Source organism: Pan troglodytes, chromosome 11 (assembly GCF_028858775.2).
Source record: "Pan troglodytes isolate AG18354 chromosome 11, NHGRI_mPanTro3-v2.0_pri, whole genome shotgun sequence".
Lineage (NCBI taxonomy): Eukaryota > Metazoa > Chordata > Mammalia > Primates > Hominidae > Pan > Pan troglodytes.
In genome coordinates this window covers 43,998,989-44,018,223 of record NC_072409.2, presented here as the reverse complement: position 1 = coordinate 44,018,223, position 19,235 = coordinate 43,998,989, and the positions used below count along the sequence as shown (strand labels likewise).

General features: G+C 38.9%; 1 protein-coding gene across 6 annotated transcripts in view; it reads left to right on the top strand.

Annotated features, from left to right (window-relative positions):
- The window catches only part of MFSD14B (major facilitator superfamily domain containing 14B), an 86,875-nt gene extending 68,797 nt beyond the window's left edge, over positions 1-18,078 (top strand). For 5 of the 6 annotated variants that reach the window (XM_063788510.1, XM_024345771.3, XM_054658289.2 and 2 more), the window contains 7 exons: positions 1,971-2,189; positions 3,831-3,944; positions 8,472-8,543; positions 11,103-11,215; positions 13,378-13,475; positions 15,466-15,608; positions 16,319-18,078. In XM_063788510.1, coding sequence (XP_063644580.1) covers positions 1,971-2,189; positions 3,831-3,944; positions 8,472-8,543; positions 11,103-11,215; positions 13,378-13,475; positions 15,466-15,608; positions 16,319-16,570 — 1,011 coding nt within the window. In that variant the 3' untranslated portion in view covers positions 16,571-18,078. The remainder of the gene's footprint in view (positions 1-1,970; positions 2,190-3,830; positions 3,945-8,471; positions 8,544-11,102; positions 11,216-13,377; positions 13,476-15,465; positions 15,609-16,318) is intronic. The other variant, XM_063788512.1, reaches the window with a different exon arrangement.
- The last annotated feature ends 1,157 nt before the right edge of the window (positions 18,079-19,235 follow it).

Below are 19,235 nucleotides of genomic sequence, written 5' to 3'. Positions count from 1 at the left end.
CTTCTACAGCATGGGAAATACCTGTTGAGATACTCATTTTTCTGCAATATTAGATTTTTGTTTCTCGCTTTCAGCTGGGAAACCCTTCACACAGCTGTTGTGCTGAGCAGTAGTGCTTTCAGGAAAGATTTAAGAGAGTTCTAACCAGAAGCACCTGTGACTTAATTACCCTCTCCAGCTCAGCTCCTCATTGTATAATGGCAGTTAGGGTTAATATCTACTCACAGGGGCATTGAGAGCAATCAGTGAGCGCACACATCCAGACTGAGACGGCACTTAGCTGAAGTGTGCTCCCAGCCAGCAGAAGCAACTCAGCATGCAAGGCTGCCTGGATTGCAGTTTACCTATCTTCTAGATATAGGAGAATTTATTGCCAATTAATTACAGAACGTGTCAGTCAAGTTCTAAGGAGCATTTTGAGACCCATTAAAGAACAATATAAAAATGTGTACACCTTCCTTACTCAGACTTCTTCAGTAAACCAAGAAAGTGGTAATTCTTTCAGGGCTACGGCAATGATTAGTCATGTTAATAAGTGAGTTAACACTTACTAAGAGTTTGTTGTGGGGAAGTCATTCTTTAGATTTATTCATCAGAGTTGTATTGAATGTTAAGTGAAAGAGGAGTTTAGATAAAAACACAGACTAAGCAAGTAGGCTACTTTAGGCTTTAAGATAGACACATTTTGCATAGAGTTTCATGAGGCCATAGACCCTTTAACACCGGAAGATGCTGCAGCAGTGCCCCCTTAACACCTGAGAAGAGTGTAGGAATGTTCCCATAACTGTTTGCTTGTCGTTGCAGTTTATAATGCAGTTATTTGGTTGCCCTGATATTCTTGAATAAAGTGGGAAAACCTGAGGGCAAGAGCTTTGTCTTCTTCATCTGGTACATAGTAGATTCTCAGTAAATATTGAACAAAGGATTCCTATTCCCCACATTGGAATTTTCCACATTCTTTTTTCCCCTCCAAAAATACTTGAGTTTTAGCTTTTATAGTACTTTTAGTATAATACTAATTTCAGATATACTGTGTTTTTTAATTCAGTTGGGAGATGATGGATGAAAAAGAATTTTTTATTGCCAGAATTTTTGGGATTTTTAATAAAATCCATTAGAAGTTTAAAAAGCTAACTTATAGATATGCATTTGACATTTAGTGTGGTTATAATTTGGAGTTTGCCCGATAAGCATCTGATCATTCAGATTGTGTTCTAAAATAAAGTGGACATTCCACATGCTTATAGGAGTGCACTGTGAAGGGGCTCAATGTGGCTTCAGGTTGTGGGTGTGCTTAGCTGGCTCTGTGGTCTCTATACTGGATAGGGTCAGGTGGTGACAGAGACACAGAAATCTACAGCTGTCTAGTCAAAAAGCTTCAACTTCCACCTCAACAAATTCTCTGTTGTTGTTAATAGTTTTTTTCTAAGAACAGCAGAGGGTTCCCCCTGACCCCAGGCAGTGCTAATGAAATGACCACCAAATGATAAAATGTTCAAACAGTGCAGAGTTTTTAGAAGATTAAATCAAGCACAGTACTTGAGTAGTTTGTAAGTTTTATCATCAGCCCTGCAGGAATTCTTTTCATACCATCTCACATCCCCGGTCCCCAGTTAAAGAAGACCAAAGAGCTAATGTTTTATTTGTGGAGAAGGTTTTTACAATTTTTATTTGTAATAAGATAATCCTTTTTTACTCTTGTAGCTCTGCAGGGTATCTCCAGTTAATAGTTTATGAACACATTCTTAAATCACTTTAATTCTCTTTCATTCTTAAAATTTATATGCAACACATTTCTTTTGTCTTACTTAAAGCCAGGGAAGCATGGCTGCAGGTATGCACCTGTGGGACCCTGGTTGAGTGTGCTTCCCTGGAGGTGTGTACCTGCAGCAGGCAGACCTGGGTAAGGATATGCTTTCCCCAGAGGTGTTCACCTATGGGACCCTGGGTGAGAGTGTGCTTTCCCACAGGTCTCAGCCACCTTTGCGGCTAGTCTTGTCAGCAGCCCGGCCATTGGAGCATATCTTTCTGCCAGTTACGGAGACAGCCTCGTTGTGCTGGTGGCCACAGTGGTGGCTCTTCTGGACATCTGCTTCATCTTAGTGGCTGTTCCAGAATCTCTGCCTGAGAAAATGAGACCGGTTTCCTGGGGAGCTCAGATTTCTTGGAAACAAGCAGACCCTTTTGCGGTAAATAAAAATATGGAAATATTTACTTTCCTAAATGTCTTTCTAAGCCAAGCAAATGAAAGTATGTATGTGCAGCCTCAAGGATCCTAGCAGTTGTTGACTTATTTCTTTAGTAAAAATAGAAAAAATTAATTGCAAGTAAGGGATTGAGTTAGTCTTTTTATTAAGAAATATATAGAATTGGTACTTAAGCATGTCATAAACGAAGAGAAAGAAAATGTCTAGTTAATTCTTGGTGAGAGTTTGGGAAGAGAGTTTCTTTTTGCATGGTTGTTTTCATCCTTTTTAAACAAAATAAGTGAAAGTGGTCATTTGAAGTGGTCATTTTCACTCATTTTAACTCAAAAAGGATAAATGCCTTTGGTTTGAATGAGTTATTTTAATTTTGACCAGAGACGTTTAATTTGTTTGTTACAGATTGAGTATTGTTTTCTATAATATGTCTCTCTCTCCCTCTCTACCTCCCTTCCTTTCCTCTCCTTTTCCACCCCCTTCTTTTTTGGCATGGGAAGGTGGTGTGTCACTGGAAAACATATCTTATCTCTCACCTTCTCTCTACCCTACCTGGTTTGAAATTGTTCTTGGGGAAAAAAAAAAGTTTGTAGACAAAAAAAGAACCAGCAGTTTGGTTTCTGCTTTTCGTCCCCCAAGTTTACCTTTCAGAAAAATTCATGTAATCAATCAGAAATTACTTTTTCTAAAATACCCCCGGAGGGCATGACCTAGGGATCCTGCCTGTTCTATTATTGTCACAATGTCAGACACCAAAAGAAATATTTAGAGAAGGAAGCCAGTAGTGGGGTTGGGAGCCAGCCAGTTAGGCTTCCCACCTTCCTTTGTAGTGATCAAGTTATGCATCGAAGCTCCTCTGTGAAGTAGAGCTACTGTGGCTTACTTTTCCGGGCAATCGTGGGGATTACTGTTAATGTGTGTAAATTAACTAGCCTAGTGTCTGTTGCCCAGCAAAGTCTCAACAAACATTAGCTGCTTTTGCTTATTAATTACATAAAAGCTATGGTCTGATGAGCTAGAAGCTCTGTAGCACTTTCCACTCCTTTGGTATTAACTTACCATTTCGTTCTATTCAACAATCCAATGTATGTAAGAAGGATTTTTCAACAAGGTTGTAACATTCAACAAGTTCTTACCAGTTTGACCTTATGGGTGGAGCGTACTTATTTGTCTACCAGATATAAAAGTTGAACATGAACACTTTGAAGAATAGAGTGAATTTACATATACGGAAACCTCTGTACTGAATATGGCTTTAAAGAAGTTACATTATGAATTGAGAGAAGTGATTTTCTTAAAAGGTTCTGTAGGAATATATTTCCAGGTTCTGTTTATAGGAAGTTCGGGATCTGTTCAGGGATTTTAATCAGTGTGTTAACAAAGATGAGTAAGTGTGTTTTGTGGGTTTATTTTTTTTCTTTTTTTTCTAGCTATATGATTTGAAATACATACCTCTGAAATTAAGACTTGTAACTTCCTCAGAAAGATGGTGATAGAACTTCCTTTTATTAACCATTTGACTTTTGTTTTTCATCTTAATAGATCAAAATAATGAAGCTGATGTCCCAGAACATTGGCAACATTAATGTGTATTGGCATTTTAAGTGTGTTCTTTCTGCTTATTCTCAGTCGTTGAAGAAAGTTGGAAAAGATTCTACTGTCTTACTAATCTGCATCACCGTGTTTCTTTCATACCTTCCTGAAGCTGGACAGTATTCAAGTTTTTTTCTCTATCTCAGGCAGGTGAGTAGTGAGTGGCTAGTAGTCTTTCAATACCAGGAAAATCAAAGATGGAGATTTGTCTAAAGATATTTTGAGGAAACCACCGCAGAGGAAAAAACATGTGAACTTGCTTCTAGTTATAAATGTAGGTGCTGGCATATAATTAGTAAACAGGGCACCTTTAATGCAATGATTTATAGTAAGATAATTACTGTGGAAATTTTTTTTTCTTGAGAATTAACCAGAATTAGCAGAAACATAATTTATCTTTTTTTTTTTTTGAGATGGAGTTTTGCTCTTGTCCACCAGGCTGGAGTGCAATGGCACGATCTTGGCTCACTGCAACCTCTACCTTCTGAGTTCAAGCGATTCTCCTGTCTCAGCCTCCCGAGTAGCTGGGATTACAGGCGTGCACCACCATGCCCAGCCAATTTTTGTATTTTTAGTAGAGACAGGGTTTCACCGTGTTGGCCAGGCTGGTCTCGAACTCCTGACCTCAAGTGATCCACCCGCCTCGGTCTCCCAAAATGCTGGGATTACAGGCGTGAGCCACTGTGCCCAGCCTGTTTTTTTTTTTTTTTTTTAAATAGACTATTTTTCTAGAACAGTTTAAGGTTCACAGCAAAATTGAAAGTAAGATATAGAGATTTCCCATATATCCCCTATCCCCATACATGCATAGCCTCCTCCACTATCAACATCTCCCACAAGGGTGGGAAATTTTTACAACTGATGAACCTACATTGACAAATTATCTTAACATAAAGTCCACAGTTTACATTAGGGTTCATGCTTAGTGTTGTACATTCTATGGGTTTGGACAAACATATGATGACATGATAACATGTATCAACCCTTACAGTATCACACAGTGAATTTTCACTGCAAAAATCCCTTATGCTATGCCTGTTTATCTCTCCCTCCACCACCAACCCCTGGCAACCACTGATCTCTTTATTGTCTCCATAGTTTTACCTTTTTTCATACAGTATGTAGCCTTTTCAGATTGGTTTCTTTCAATTAATAATATGCATTTAAGGTTCTTTCATGGCTTGATAGCTCATTTTGTTTTTGGCATTTGTTTGGATTTGCCAGTTTATCCATTCACCCACTGAACGACACCTTACTTGCTTTAAAGTTTTGACAGTTGTGCATGAAGCTACTGTAACATTCATGTACTGTAATGTTTTAAATCTTTAATAATAATAATTAAATTTAACAGATAAAACTTATTTCAGACCTGCCCTTGTTCCAGGTCTGATTGAAGCCAGCTTGCTGAGGCATCTTCAGTAGGTCATAGCTCAACTGCTGCTGTGGACTTCAGGGGGACTCAAAAGCATTAATCAAAATCTTCCCTCTCTAGAGTATTTTACACTTTAAAAAAATTTATACCCTATTTTGTCCCCCAAAACAGATAATTGACTTAAAGCAATTAAAAAAAAAGAAAACAAAAAACTTCCCCTTTCAACTGTTCTTCAGCTCTCTGGGATTGCTCAGACCTAAGCTGCCTTTCCATTGCATCCTGTGGTCTTTTACTGATTTCATTGGAAGGCAGGCCTTTTCCTAATGGTTTACTTTGACACAGCAAGCTTCCTCCTAAGATAAATTCCTCTTTTTCTGGTTGTATTTAAAAATGAAGTGTATTAAATTCTTCATTCTGATAGTTTTCCTGAGGGTATGGGATTAATATTTTACGTGGTGGCATATAAATAAAACCTTTTTACATTTTTATTTTTTTTTTGGAGACAAGATTCTTGCTCTGTTGCCCAGGCTGGAGTGCAATGGCGTGATCTTGGCTCGCTGCAGCCTCTGTCTCCTGGGTTCAAGAAATCCTTGTGCCTCAGCCTGCCAAGCAGCTGGGATTATCGGTATGCACCACCACACCCAGCTAAGTTTTGTATTTTTAGTAGAGACAGGGTTTTACCATGTTGGTCAGGCTGGTCTTGAACTCCTGGTCTCAAGTGATCTGCCTGTTTCAGCCTCCCAAAATGCTGGGATTATAGGCATGAGCCACTACACCCGACCTTTCCCAGACATTTCTCTTTTGTTCATTTTTGGTGGTTGTATGCTAGAGATTTAGAGGGAAGAATGGTGAGATAGTGTAGAAAATTATACTTGCGTCTAAATTAATTTGTGCATTACATTACATATGCATTTAACACAGAAAATAATGTAGGAAGATGAGACAGTCCAAGGAAGAAAGCTAAAAAAAAAGTTACATCTCTTTATGTAGGTAATAAACAACTATGACTATTTTATTCTTCTAGCTTTTCTCCTACACATATGCTCATGTCACCACCACCACCAATTATGACAAATCGGAATCATTCCATGTTATTTTACATTATTGCTGGCTGCTAAGAACAATTAACACACTAACATTTTAGTTAAATTTGCACGTGATATTTGAAGATCATATATTTGATAAATAACTTGTATCCAGAATACATGTAGAACTTTTATAATAAAAGACTTAATAGCATCTTACAATAACTCAACAATAAAGAGACAACTCAGTTGAAAAGACAGGCAAAGGATTTTGCAGAGAAGATCTACAAAAGGCCAATAAGCACAGGAAAAGAAGAATAACATTATTAGCCATCAAGGACATGCAAGTCACACCAACAATGAGATAACCATTTCACATGTTCTAGGATGGCTATCAAAAAGACAGACAAGGATGTGGAGAAATCGGAGCCCTCATACTTGCTGGTGAGAATGTAAAATGGTACAGCTGCTGTAGAAAACAGCCTGGCAGTTCCCCAAAATATTCAACATATAGTTACCATATGACTCAGCAAACATACTCCTAGGTATATATACCCATGAGACATGAAAACACACTTCTAACACAGAAACTTGTACACAGATTATCATTCATAATGTCTAGAAAGTAGAATCAACTCAAATGTCTATCAGCTAATGAATGGATTAACAAATATACCTATACATTAGAATGTTAATTATTCAGCAGTAAAAAGCAATGAAGTACAGATACGTGCTACAACATAGGTGAACCTTGACGACATGCTCAGAGAAAGAAGCCAGTCACAAAGTACTGCACATTATATGATTTCATTTATATGAAATGCCCACAATAGGCAAATCCATAGGGACAGGAAGTAGACTAACGGTTAGGGGATGGGAAGGTTAGGGGAGTAGAACTCCTAATGGCTGCTACGTTTCTTTGAGGAATGATGAAAATACTTTTGATTGTGCTGATGGTTGCACAACTCTTTGGATATACTAAAACCATTGACCTACACACTTAAATGGGTGAATTGTATGGTATTTAAATTCTATCTTAATAAAGCTCTTTAACAATAATATATATTTACAAATAAAGGCTGAGAATCCCTAAATCTACATTTTCCGGTTCCAGTTTTTAAAACTTCAAACAAAATGTTAATGTCAGCAGCACTGGATTGGCTGTCCAGAGGTTCTAGCCCTAGGACTTTTCATTAGCCAGTTGTGTCCCTGGAAGCAAGACACTCATTTGTGAAATGAGAATAATGTATATAATTTAATCCCATAATTTTTAAGGTCCTTTTCCTGAATTTTAATATAGGGCAAAATAATGTAACTTTTTTTTTTTTTTTTGAGACGGAGTCTCACTTTGTCGCCCAGGCTGGAATACAGTGGCACAATCTTGGCTCACTGCAACCTCTACCTTCCAGGTTCAAGCTAGTCTCCTACCTCAGCCTCCTGAGTAGCTGGGATTACAGGCACACGCCACCACGTCCGGCTAATTTTTTGTATTTTTAGTAGAGACGGGGTGTCACCATGTTGGTCAGGCTGGTCTCGAACTCCTGACCTGATGAACCGCCTGCCTTGGCCTCCCAAAGTGCTGGGATTACAGGCGTGAGCCACTGCGCCTAGCCCCAAAATAACGTAACTTTTTAAAAACTTGATATTTAAGTCTTAAAAGTTGTAGACATTTCAGAGATACTGTTACGGTCAGAGGCTTAGAAATCAATGCCAGGTTACTTTGGCTGCTTATTAGAATCACCATGGGAGCTTTTAAAACATACCTGTGCCCGGGTCATACCGCCAGAGAGCCTGATTTAACTGGTCTCCAGTGGTCTTCCAGCATCTCACTGCTCTCCTTCCCTTGCTCTCCTTATCCCTTGTCTTTTGCTTACATCATGATTTTAATGTGCAGGCAAAGTTGAGAGCCACTGGCTTTGCTAATGAGCAATGCTGTATTGGCAGCATCAAAAGTCAGTCATTTTGTTTCATTTTTTATTACTTGATACCATATTTATCAATTTGTGGGTTGGGGATGGAGAGGGTATATAAAACAACAGGTAGACATATAATAGAAAATGTCTATAAAACATTTCACAATTTAAGTTGTGCCTGCTTATAACGATTTCTTACATCAGTTTTAGATATAAATTACTGGTTATATAGGTTCAGCTTTCAGCATGTCTTAATTTGCCACTGGTTTTATGAATTTTCCTAGACTTATCATTGTAATAGAACATAATGTTCCTTATTATTTTATAATATCTATATTACTAACGTGTTTTCATTCCATTTCCATAGGTCATAGGTTTTGGATCTGTTAAAATTGCAGCATTCATAGCTATGGTAGGAATTCTGTCTATTGTGGCTCAGGTGAGTATCATTTTATCTATACTTAAAAAATTTTAAAAATATCCTGATAACCATAGTTTCACAGGAAGCCACATATAAAAATGCAGGAAGATATTCCCTGAGCTGCTACCTCAGTCCCTCACCCCCTGCTATGGTAAGGTCTTGCAAGCTATAGTATAATATCAGATCAAGAAACTGATGTGAATGTGGTCCACAGAACTGTTCCTTCTTATATAATGTGTAGAGGTTATTTTCTTTTTTGAGGTTGTAATTTAGGGGAAATTTTTTATGTTTTTATTTAAAACAATGTTTTTAAAATTATATCCTTGACCAGGCAGCCCAGCCTGGTGACTGGCATCCACTCTTGTCTTCAGCCTTGCCTCCTCAGCTCAGGGGCCCTGGCCCCGATGCCACTGCCTAAGTCTCCTCGGAAGCCACAGTGGTTCCCCATCCCAGGCCCCTGGGGGCCTCTGGTGCTCCCCTTGCACCGGCATCATCTGACATTTAGTGTTTTCTCAGAAAAGATGATTTAGGAGAACTTTGATACAACTTTCCCTATGTTTTAGAATATTTGTCGTAACCTCTGCTGGGTCAATTATTTTATTTGCTTTTACACCAACCAAAATAGTAAATAATTATAATCTATCTCTGGATTGCAAAATCAACTAGGAAAATGGTTCAGTGTTATTTTAATGTTGAAAAGTAAGTAGAAATGAAAAGCAGAAATGAAAATCTGTAACTGCTTCAACTCCAACTGTTCCCAGGACTGAAGAAATATGAATCAGAGCATTAAAACATATTCAGTGAGGGCCAGACACGGTGGCTTACACCTGTAATCCCAGCACTTTGGGAGGCCGAGGCAGGTGGATCACCTGAGGTCAGGCGTTCCAGACCAGCTTGGCCAATATGGTGAAACCCTGTCTCTACTAAAAATACAAAAATCAGCTGGGTGTGGTGGCATGTGCTTGTAATTCCAGCTACTCAGGAGGCTGAGGCAGGAGAATTGCTTGAACCTGGGAAGTGGAGGTTGCTGGGAGCCGAGATTGCGCCACTGCACTCCAGCCTAGGTGACAGAGTGAGACTCCATCTCAAAAAAGAGAGAGGGGGAATATATATATATATATTCATATATATATTCATATATATATTCATATATATTCATATATATTCATATATATATTCATATATATATTCATATATATATTCATATATATATTCATATATATTCATATATATATTCATATATATTCATATATATATTCATATATATTCATATATATATTCATATATATTCATATATATATTCATATATATTCATATATATATTCATATATATTCATATATATACATATAAAATAGATATTATATATAACTATCTATTTTATATATAGGTATTGATACATGATTTTCAGTGAGTAGAGAGCATTAACCATTTCCCTATCTATTGTAAATACAGTACCAGAAAAGATGAAGCATATTGTCCTTAAATTAATTCACTGTTGTGCCAAGGCACATTCACTATATTTTATGGTACTGCCTAGGGGTTGTTTTCCCTGAAATGGTTACCAGGAAAGCAGAGCATTCTTCTGTGGTAACCTCTCTGAAGGAGAAATGAGAAGGCCGCAAAACTACGACATTTGACAAGGCTTATGGGAATGCATCAAAACAAAGGCCGTTTATATTTTTGTTTTTGTTGAAATGTGTTGCAAATGTAAATTATGTTAACCTTTCAAGTTGATCATTTTGGTTTTTTACAAAATCAAACATAAACTCAGCCATCTTTTTTTTTTTTTTTTTGACACGGAGTCTCGCTCTGTCACCCAGGCTGGAGTGCAGTGGTATGATTTCGGCTCACTGCAACCTCTGCCTCTCGGGTTCAAGTGATTCTACTGCCTCAGCCTCCCAAATAGCTGGGACTACAAGTGTGCACCACCATGCCTGGCTAATTTTTGTATTTTTAGTAGAGACAGGGTTTCACCCTGCTGGCCAGGCTGGTCTCGAACTCCTGACCTTGTGATCTGCTTGCCTCGGCCTCCCAAAGTGCTCGGATTACAGGCATGAGCCACCGCACCCAGTCAGCCCAGTCATCTTTTATCCAACCCCTTTTTGGACTTTCTCAACTAGTTATATTTAGCAGAGTATATATTTGTTAAAATCAAACTTACATCCCAATTCCAACTTTGTAAACTTCCAGCAGAAGCTCTCATATTCTGTAAATGTTCAGCAGGAGTTTGCTATTCACAGATATTTAAGTGATTAGTATTTCTCCAGAGACTGAGGCTGTCCCTCTCAGTCATGGTAACTGGTGAACAGTTGTGATATCCTTTCAGGAAGTGCCAGCAGAGCACCAGGTAGACAGGCTTCTTAGGGAGGAGGCTGAAAGCATTGAGCCCCAGGTCAGGCTGGGAGCCCCCAACACTCCACCCCTGTAGAAGGTCATCAGTACTGTCCAGACTCTGAGGTTGCAGGTCAGGCAGTGTGCCCAGACTGTTCATCAGGGAAGGGTCTTCACACACACAGCTTGTATTTTAATTCTGTGTGTTGATGTGGTTTTTCAGAGTTGTCTCCTTTACTTTGCAGACGGCCTTTCTTAGCATCTTGATGAGATCATTAGGAAATAAGAATACTGTCCTCCTTGGCTTGGGCTTCCAGATGCTCCAGTTAGCCTGGTACGGTTTTGGATCACAGGCCTGGTAAGCCTCACTCTTAGATTCTCATGAACTGCCAGACAGATGCCTCTTAGAGGAGCTTGGGGTGGTTGGGTGTGATGAGAAGGAAGCAAGGGTTATTTTGCTGGTTTGGTGTATTCAACATTGCAGAAACCATTAGGCTTTAATTTGGGGAAATGTGGAGCTAGATAACAGGATTATTTATAAAGACTGCCTTTATGTCATTGGACTTACACAGAATTGTTCCTTAATTGAATGTATCTCTCTCTTCCCTCCAGCCCCCAAATAAAGTTTTATGTCTACTTTTTAAAGCATATGCCAATTTTTTTTTCTTTCCCTGAGACGGAGTCTCACTCTGTTGCCCAGGCTGGAGTGCAGTGGCACGATCTCAGCTCACTGCAACCTCTGCCACCCGGATTCAAGCAGTTCTCCTGCCTCAGGCTCCTGAGTAGCTAGGATTACAGGCATTCACCACACGCCCGGCTAATTTTTGTATTTTTAGTAGAGATGGGTTTCACCATGTTGGCCAGGCTGGTCTCAAACTCCTGACCTTGTGATCTGCCTGCCTCGGCCTCCCAAAGTGCTGGGATTACAGGCGTGAGCCACCGCACCTGGCCACATATGCCAATTTTTAGAGACATTGAATATAGTCAAAAGCAAAACAAGAAGATACAAAAAAAATGACTGATTATGGCAAGCTTCACTATGACTATCATTAGCTATCAGTAACATAACCTTGATAAATCATTTGAGTTTGAACACTAAAATTTCTTCCAAAACCATGTGCATTCTGCCGCAGTTATTACTACCATATTAGATTCCCATAAACAGGAAGGAAGGTCCAAATAAGCTCAGTGGAATAAGAAAAATTAGAAGGAATCGTGAGTTTTGTTTTGTTAATGTGGCAGGTTTCTCCATGTGCCTGGTGGGCAAATGCAGAAATGCCTTCTCCATTTTAGACGGTAGAGCTGGTCCTTACTTTGGACACAAACAGACAACATAATTTAGAGAAACTAGAGTTGCCTTAGTTATCATGTTTAGTTTGGGGAGTAAGTACATGTGCCCCTTCTGAATTTTGGAATTTCATTTGATCCGCTTGCTCTTTCCTTTTTTTTTTTTTTTTTTTTTTTTGAGAGAGAGGGTCTGGCTGTGTTGCCTAGGCCAGAGTACAGTCGCACAATCATGGCTTACTATTACAGCCTTGCTGCCAGCCTCAAGCGATCCTCCCATCTCAGCTTCCTGAGTAGCTAGGAGTATGTACACGCACCACCACGCCTGGCTAATATTTTGATTTTTTTTTTACACCATGCCTGGCTAATATTTTGATTTTTTTTTTTTTTTTTTTTTGTAAAGACAAGGTCTCATGTTGCCCATGCTGGTCTCGAACTCCTGGGCCCAAGCAATCCTCCTGCCTTGGCCTCCCAAAGTGCTAGGATTACAGTCATGAGCCACTGTCCCTAGCCGTCTGTGACTTTTTACCAGATTAACTTGCTTGATTCTCCTTGTTCTTTTTGATTTTGCTCCTGTGAACTTTGGTTCAGTAGCTGATTTAGTCACATTCATGTAGTGTTAAAAAGACTTTGTCATCATGTGAGGTTTTTCTTTTTCAGTAATGACCATCCCAAAGTTGGGGCCTCACTTTACTCACTCACACTTCATATTGATACACAGTCAAGACTCTTATTGAGAGGAGGACAAAGGTCTAAAGAGGAAGGCAGGTCTGTTTTTCCATTTGGGTGCACACCATGCTCTCTCTGTTGAGGGGTAGCAAGCTGTAGCTCGAGGGCAGTGTGAAAGTGAGCCTTCGAGAGGTACAAAGAAAAAATGAAAAGTCAGTGGAGAAAATGTGGTATTTATAGCAACAAAAGAAATCTCCTTGCAAACTTCATTGAGCTTATGTCTAAAGATAGCAGTAGGGAGACCAGGGAGAAGAAAAGTTTGTAAAAGAAGTAAAATCAAGACACAAAGGTTTCCTGGCCCTTCTGTCCCCATCCTAGGCCATTCGTTTTCTCCAGTGTCACGTGTAACCTTGTAGGTTAAAAAAAATGCATTTTTAAAGAGGAAAAAATAAATAAAATGTAACAGGAGGAAACAAGGCATTTGTACTTTTGCCACTGATTGCATTCCGGATAGTGAGCTCCTTGAGGTTGACCTGCTGCCTGACTGTGCCTGTCCTGTCATTGCAGGATGATGTGGGCAGCAGGGACCGTGGCCGCCATGTCCAGCATCACGTTTCCAGCAATCAGTGCCCTCGTCTCTCGGAATGCAGAGTCAGATCAGCAAGGTGAGGTCACTGCCCCCCCCCCCTTGTTTTTCTCCTTCAACGGGAGACCTCCCTGCTGGAAGCAGGAGAAGCTCTGAGTTCTCCCCATCAACAGCAGGAGCCGACAGCCATGTGGCCCCTTTTATCATACCTATTTACTTTGGCAGATAGGAACATTCTATTTTCCTCTCTGCTTTGATCTTACACTTATGTTTTTTAAAGCTAGACTTAGCAGTTCAGATTGCTAACAATTAGAAATAGAACTATTCATTTTCCCTTTTCAGTTTTGATACATCTTTTCTTCTTTAGTGTCACAATTAAGCAGACTATAATCACATTTTAACAGATGTCTATTAAATAATGAAAAACCAGTTAACCACGAGTTACTTAATTACTTTATTCACTAATTATTTGGAAAAACTCAAAGTCTTTGAGCTTAATTTAGAAAATAGTTCGAGAGTAGTAAGAAAAAGTCTGTGTGGTTGTTGATAGTTAGATGTTGAGTGAGAGATGAAATTAAAATTAAGACTGCTATGTGGAAAATAGCATTCTACCATCTAGATCCATATCCCATCCTTCCCGTGCCTCTGCTTCCCTTCCTGTCCTGTCTTGTCCTCCCTCTATCCCTTCTTCCCTCTTTTCCCACCCTTCCTCCCCCCACCCCCAACCTCCTACCCCTTACAGGGTCTCACTGTTACCCAGGCTGGAGTGTAGTGGTGCAATCTTGGCTCCCTGCAGCCTCTGTCTCCTGGGCTCAAGTGATCTCCCAGTCACCCTCCCAAGTACCAGGGACTAGAGACGCACACTACCATGCCCAGCTAATTTTTTGTATTTTTAGTGGAGATGGGGTTTCGCCATGTTGCCCAGCCTGGTCTCGAACTCCTGGGTTCAGTCTGCCTGCCTCGGCCTCTCAAAGTGCTGAGATTACAGGTGTGAGCCCCCATGCCTGGACTGCTTTCCTTTCAAGCAGTTCCCATGGCTAGATTTAATCTCTTTCCTTCTCTATCTCCTAATGGCTCACCTTATTGTATTCAGGAAGCAGAAGACAATTTTAGAGGGAGAAAAAATTTTTAATGCCTAAGAGCCCTTTTAAAAGTTTTAGTAAAAAACTATATTGGAAAGGATGGTTTATTCATTGCATTTTTTTTTTCTATATCAGAAGTTAGGTATCTTACTCATATTCATTGTTAAATATTGTCCCTTGAAGACCACACATTCTGTATGTCACTCCTGGCTACAGTAACTCAGTTGGTTTGCATCCTTAGGGAGGTGCTGTGTCTGAAGTGAAGATGTGACCCATCCGTGGAGGACTGTCACTGCCTTGGCATCTGACAGACACCGTCCTGTCATTTGGGGCATGGATTTTCTTTTGACTGTTTTTATACTTATTCATGTCAATATACATGTTTCTAAATGTCAGCATATAAAAGTTTTGGAACACATTGTATTAGGCTGAATTATATACTACCATTTTTGATTTACAGAAACATTCATTTCATACAGTTCAAGCTAACTTTTTACTTGCTATGTTAGAAAGCACAGATATTTAGGAATTTGGCACTTCTGGGTTTTTCAGTGTAGGTCTCTAGGGAGATAGGCTGGAATACACCTGTGAAGATGAAGTCTGCCTACTGGGGACTGGTCTGTATTCCTGACACCAGGGCTGCCAGAGGTGAAGGGCAAGTTTTTGTTGTGAAAGCACCAGTAAATGACCAGAGCAGGGAAATCTCAGTTGACAGAAAAGTGGACATTGCCTGAAATGGGAAGATATTAAAGTTTTGGATTGTATATGTTTTTATGTGATTTTATATGTTTTATATGGTTTTATTAGTTTTGGATTTTATTTTATAATGGATAAAGTCTTCTAATCTACTTTCATTAGCATGCTTTCTGCTCTTCTCCTCAGTCTTGCCGAATTAGTGTATCATGGTTATGAGAAAGTACTGTGCAGCTCCAAATCTTGAGATGCCTTTCTGAGAAGACTGGCATTATTTTCTTTGTTCTGATTTAGGAGTTGCCCAGGGGATCATAACTGGAATAAGAGGACTATGCAATGGCCTGGGGCCAGCACTGTATGGCTTCATATTCTACATGTTCCATGTGGAACTGACTGAGTTGGGCCCGAAATTGAATTCTAACAACGTTCCCCTGCAGGTAACTTGGTCATAAGTCTAGTTTTGTAACAACAATTATGTATGATTATAGCAAAATCTTGTGACCTTAAATTTGGAGAGCATTCTTACTTGTATGTTACTATATTTTATTTGGCAGCAATAGGTATTGTGTTCATTGCTTCTCGGGATCAGGGAGGGGTCATTTTAGTGATTTAATATCTTATGTAAAAGATATGTCTTAACTTTGTTCAGATTATATTTTCACCTACACAATCACTACACTATTCTCTGGATAAGCCCAGGCTAGTTAAAATTTGAAATGACCTAAAAATCTAGCTAAAAATTGAGGTAGGGTACTTTTTGTACTATTTGTTTGAAATTTCTTCCCTTGTTCCCTCTAAGCCATATTTAGTATAGATATCTATACAAAGCTGGAATTAATGTTCATGTACAAAGGTGCATGATCTGAAGTCATAGGATGGGATTATAGGTAAACAGCTGTTGCTTACAAGCTTACAGTTTTGCTTAAGCTATTTGGAAGTGGTACAAAAAGCAGTTAATTAGTTGCCCTTTGTCATATTCCAAACACCAAGCTCTAGTGGAGTTTGCCTTGACATTTAATGAAACATTTGCTTATGAGAATATGATTCACTTTTTGGTGGTGTGGTTTTTTTTGGGTAATCTAGGAATAATTTTGAGTTAAAAGACTAACTGTATTCTTTGTCTCCACTTGTTTTCCACATTCATCAGGGAGCTGTCATCCCAGGCCCGCCGTTTTTATTTGGGGCATGTATAGTCCTTATGTCTTTTCTGGTTGCCTTATTCATTCCCGAATACAGTAAAGCCAGTGGAGTTCAAAAACACAATAACAGCAGCAGCGGCAGCCTGACCAACACCCCAGAACGGGGCAGTGATGAGGACATTGAGCCACTACTGCAAGACAGCAGCATCTGGGAGCTCTCTTCATTTGAGGAGCCTGGGAATCAGTGCACTGAGCTGTAAACTCGGCAGAAAGTGGGATTCTGCATACGCCATCTCTGAGAGCCATGGAGGGAGCCACACCCCTGGTGACTTCATGGTGCTGGATGGGAGACGCTAGCGGCATCCTTCAGGGCCAAGTTTGATAAATACCACCGCCATCATTCTGCTCTTCCTCCTCCTGTTTTTTTTTTTCTCTTACATTCTTTTTTTTTTTTTCCTGTTTATACATTAGAACAAGATAAGATTTGAAATACTTCCTTGCAAATAATGTGCAACTCCCAAGGTGAAACTCAAATAGAAAAAGTCATCTCTCTGGTAGAAAGGATGGCTTTCCTGTAATGACTATAGAGTAAGAGTGGCAGCAATCTTTCCATGCCCTTTTCAGCAGAAGGCACAGAACAGTAGCGGGACTGCCATCTCTGGCAAGATTTCAGGTAAAGAATCTCTTCTTAATTTCTACCTTCCTGTTTCTCTGAATCAGCCCATAGGTGTTGATGAGTGGCCACTCTTAAAGAGTCACTCAGTATCAGGGATCTACTGTCTTTGTTCAAAGGTCAAATAAAAACCTAGTCTCCTTTTATTCTACTTTCTATTCTTAGCTAGAATGAAACTCAGCATATATACACTTCTGGACATAAATAATATTGAATAGTAATTACCTTTACTAGATGAAAGAAATTTTTATTACAAACTTAAATCATGTAAAACTCACAACTCAGATTCCTGGACCTGGTGTCCTGGTTGGGTCCAAGGTGATTTTACAGAAGAAAAAAACAACTCAAGCATTCTGGTGGCAACATAGAGATTGTAGGCTGCTTCTAAGAAAGTTATTAACAATTTGGAAATTCCTAAGTAGGATGAGAGTTAGTAACTGGATACGAGTGAAGTTTATATCCAAGTTCAGACTCAAAGGCATTATTATGATTTGCTTCTTCCCATGTCTTCCATGTCCTGCTTCTCAAAAGTTTTTCTCATCCATCACACTCCTGCCTTAACTGCTCTGAGTATGCATTTGTTTTCAATTCATCTTTATTTCAATCTGTTTAACTTTTGAATCGCATGGGAATACGCACATTAAGTTCCTTTCTAAAATAAGGTTTTATGAAGCTGAGTTTCACGATAAGTGTCTTGCTATTTTTTGAGATGTTTTATGGACAAAGAAAACTTTACAGATTTATATGTATTTTGCTGCACCAGTAAATGGACCATTAACTAGGGCCCACCTTTAACAGAGCACCCCTTTGAAAGTTTTATAGGTATGAAATATATGTAGATATTTGTAAAGGGTTTTAATTTTTTTTTTTGATGGGGTGCTGTGTAAATCTTGTATTTATAAATGTAATGAAGGTATTGACAGAAAAAATATATACAACTTTTATAAAGGATTGTGTACTGACTGAATACATTTAAAAGAAAATATATTTTGAAACCTGTTCTGCTATGAACAGAGATAACATATCTTTTTACTATGCTATTGGTTTTTAGGTTAAGCTTCCTAATGCATAATAAATTTACAGTGGTTACTTTTATGTCTTTTGTGTCTTTTTTTTAAAGCAAATAGTATTGCTCTTTTGGGTTCTCTGTTGGGTGGTTTTCAATTAAACTGAGTTGTAATCTTTCAGTTGATGCAAAAGGTATGTATTTTCAAAAAAAATTTTATTTTTAACAAAATTCCTTCAAAGTCTCCCTTCAGAAACATCGTAACTACAGATGCTCCTTGAAAAAACATCGTTAACTACAGATGCTCCTTGACTTACCGATGGGGTTCCATCCTGATAAGCCCATTGTAAGTTGAAAATATCATACATTGCAAATGCATTTAATACAGCTTAGAAACTTCAGCACTTTCGGTATCAGCACAATAGAGTATTGGTTGGTTATTTACCCTCCTGAGTGCATAGTGATTGGGAGCTGCAGCTCACTTGCCACTGCTCAGTGTCACGAGAGAGTATCATACCACATATCGCCAGCCTGGGAAAAAAAATCAAAATTTGAAGTATGGTTTCTACTAAATGGGTATCACTTTTATACTGTCATGAAGTTGGAGACCATCTGTATTTTTATTTTTAAAAAGCAGGGACAGAACAGAAATGCATATATCCACGTTCATAGCATTCATAACAGCCAAAAGATGGAAAAAAACCTAAGTGGCCATTGACCGATGATGAATAGATAAGCAAGTGGCCATTGACCGATGATGACTAGAGAAGCAAAATAGGTATATCCATACAGCAGACTATTATTCAGCTTTAAAAAGGAAGGAAATTCTGACACGATACAAAATGGATGAGCATTTAACACATTATGCTAAGTGAAACAAGACAATCACAAAAAGACAAATACTATATGGTGCCACTTAATGATGTGCCTAGAGTAGTTAACGTTCAGAAAGCAGAGTAGTGCTCACCACAGGCTGGGGGAGGGAGAAGTAGGAAGCTGTTATTTAATGGGTACAAAGTTTCATTTTGCAAGGTAAGAAAAGTTCTGGGATGGTAATGGTTTTTTGATAATGGTAATTTTATGAATGTTCCCCATGTGCTTGAGAAGATGGTATTCTCTCAACTATGAGAGTGTAAGGGCCAGTGTATGTGCTGAACATCTATCTTATTATGCTTGGTATTTTACACTTATTTTTGTACAGTGAATGGACATCTCTGTGATGCTGAGTCTTGCTATCCAGGATTAT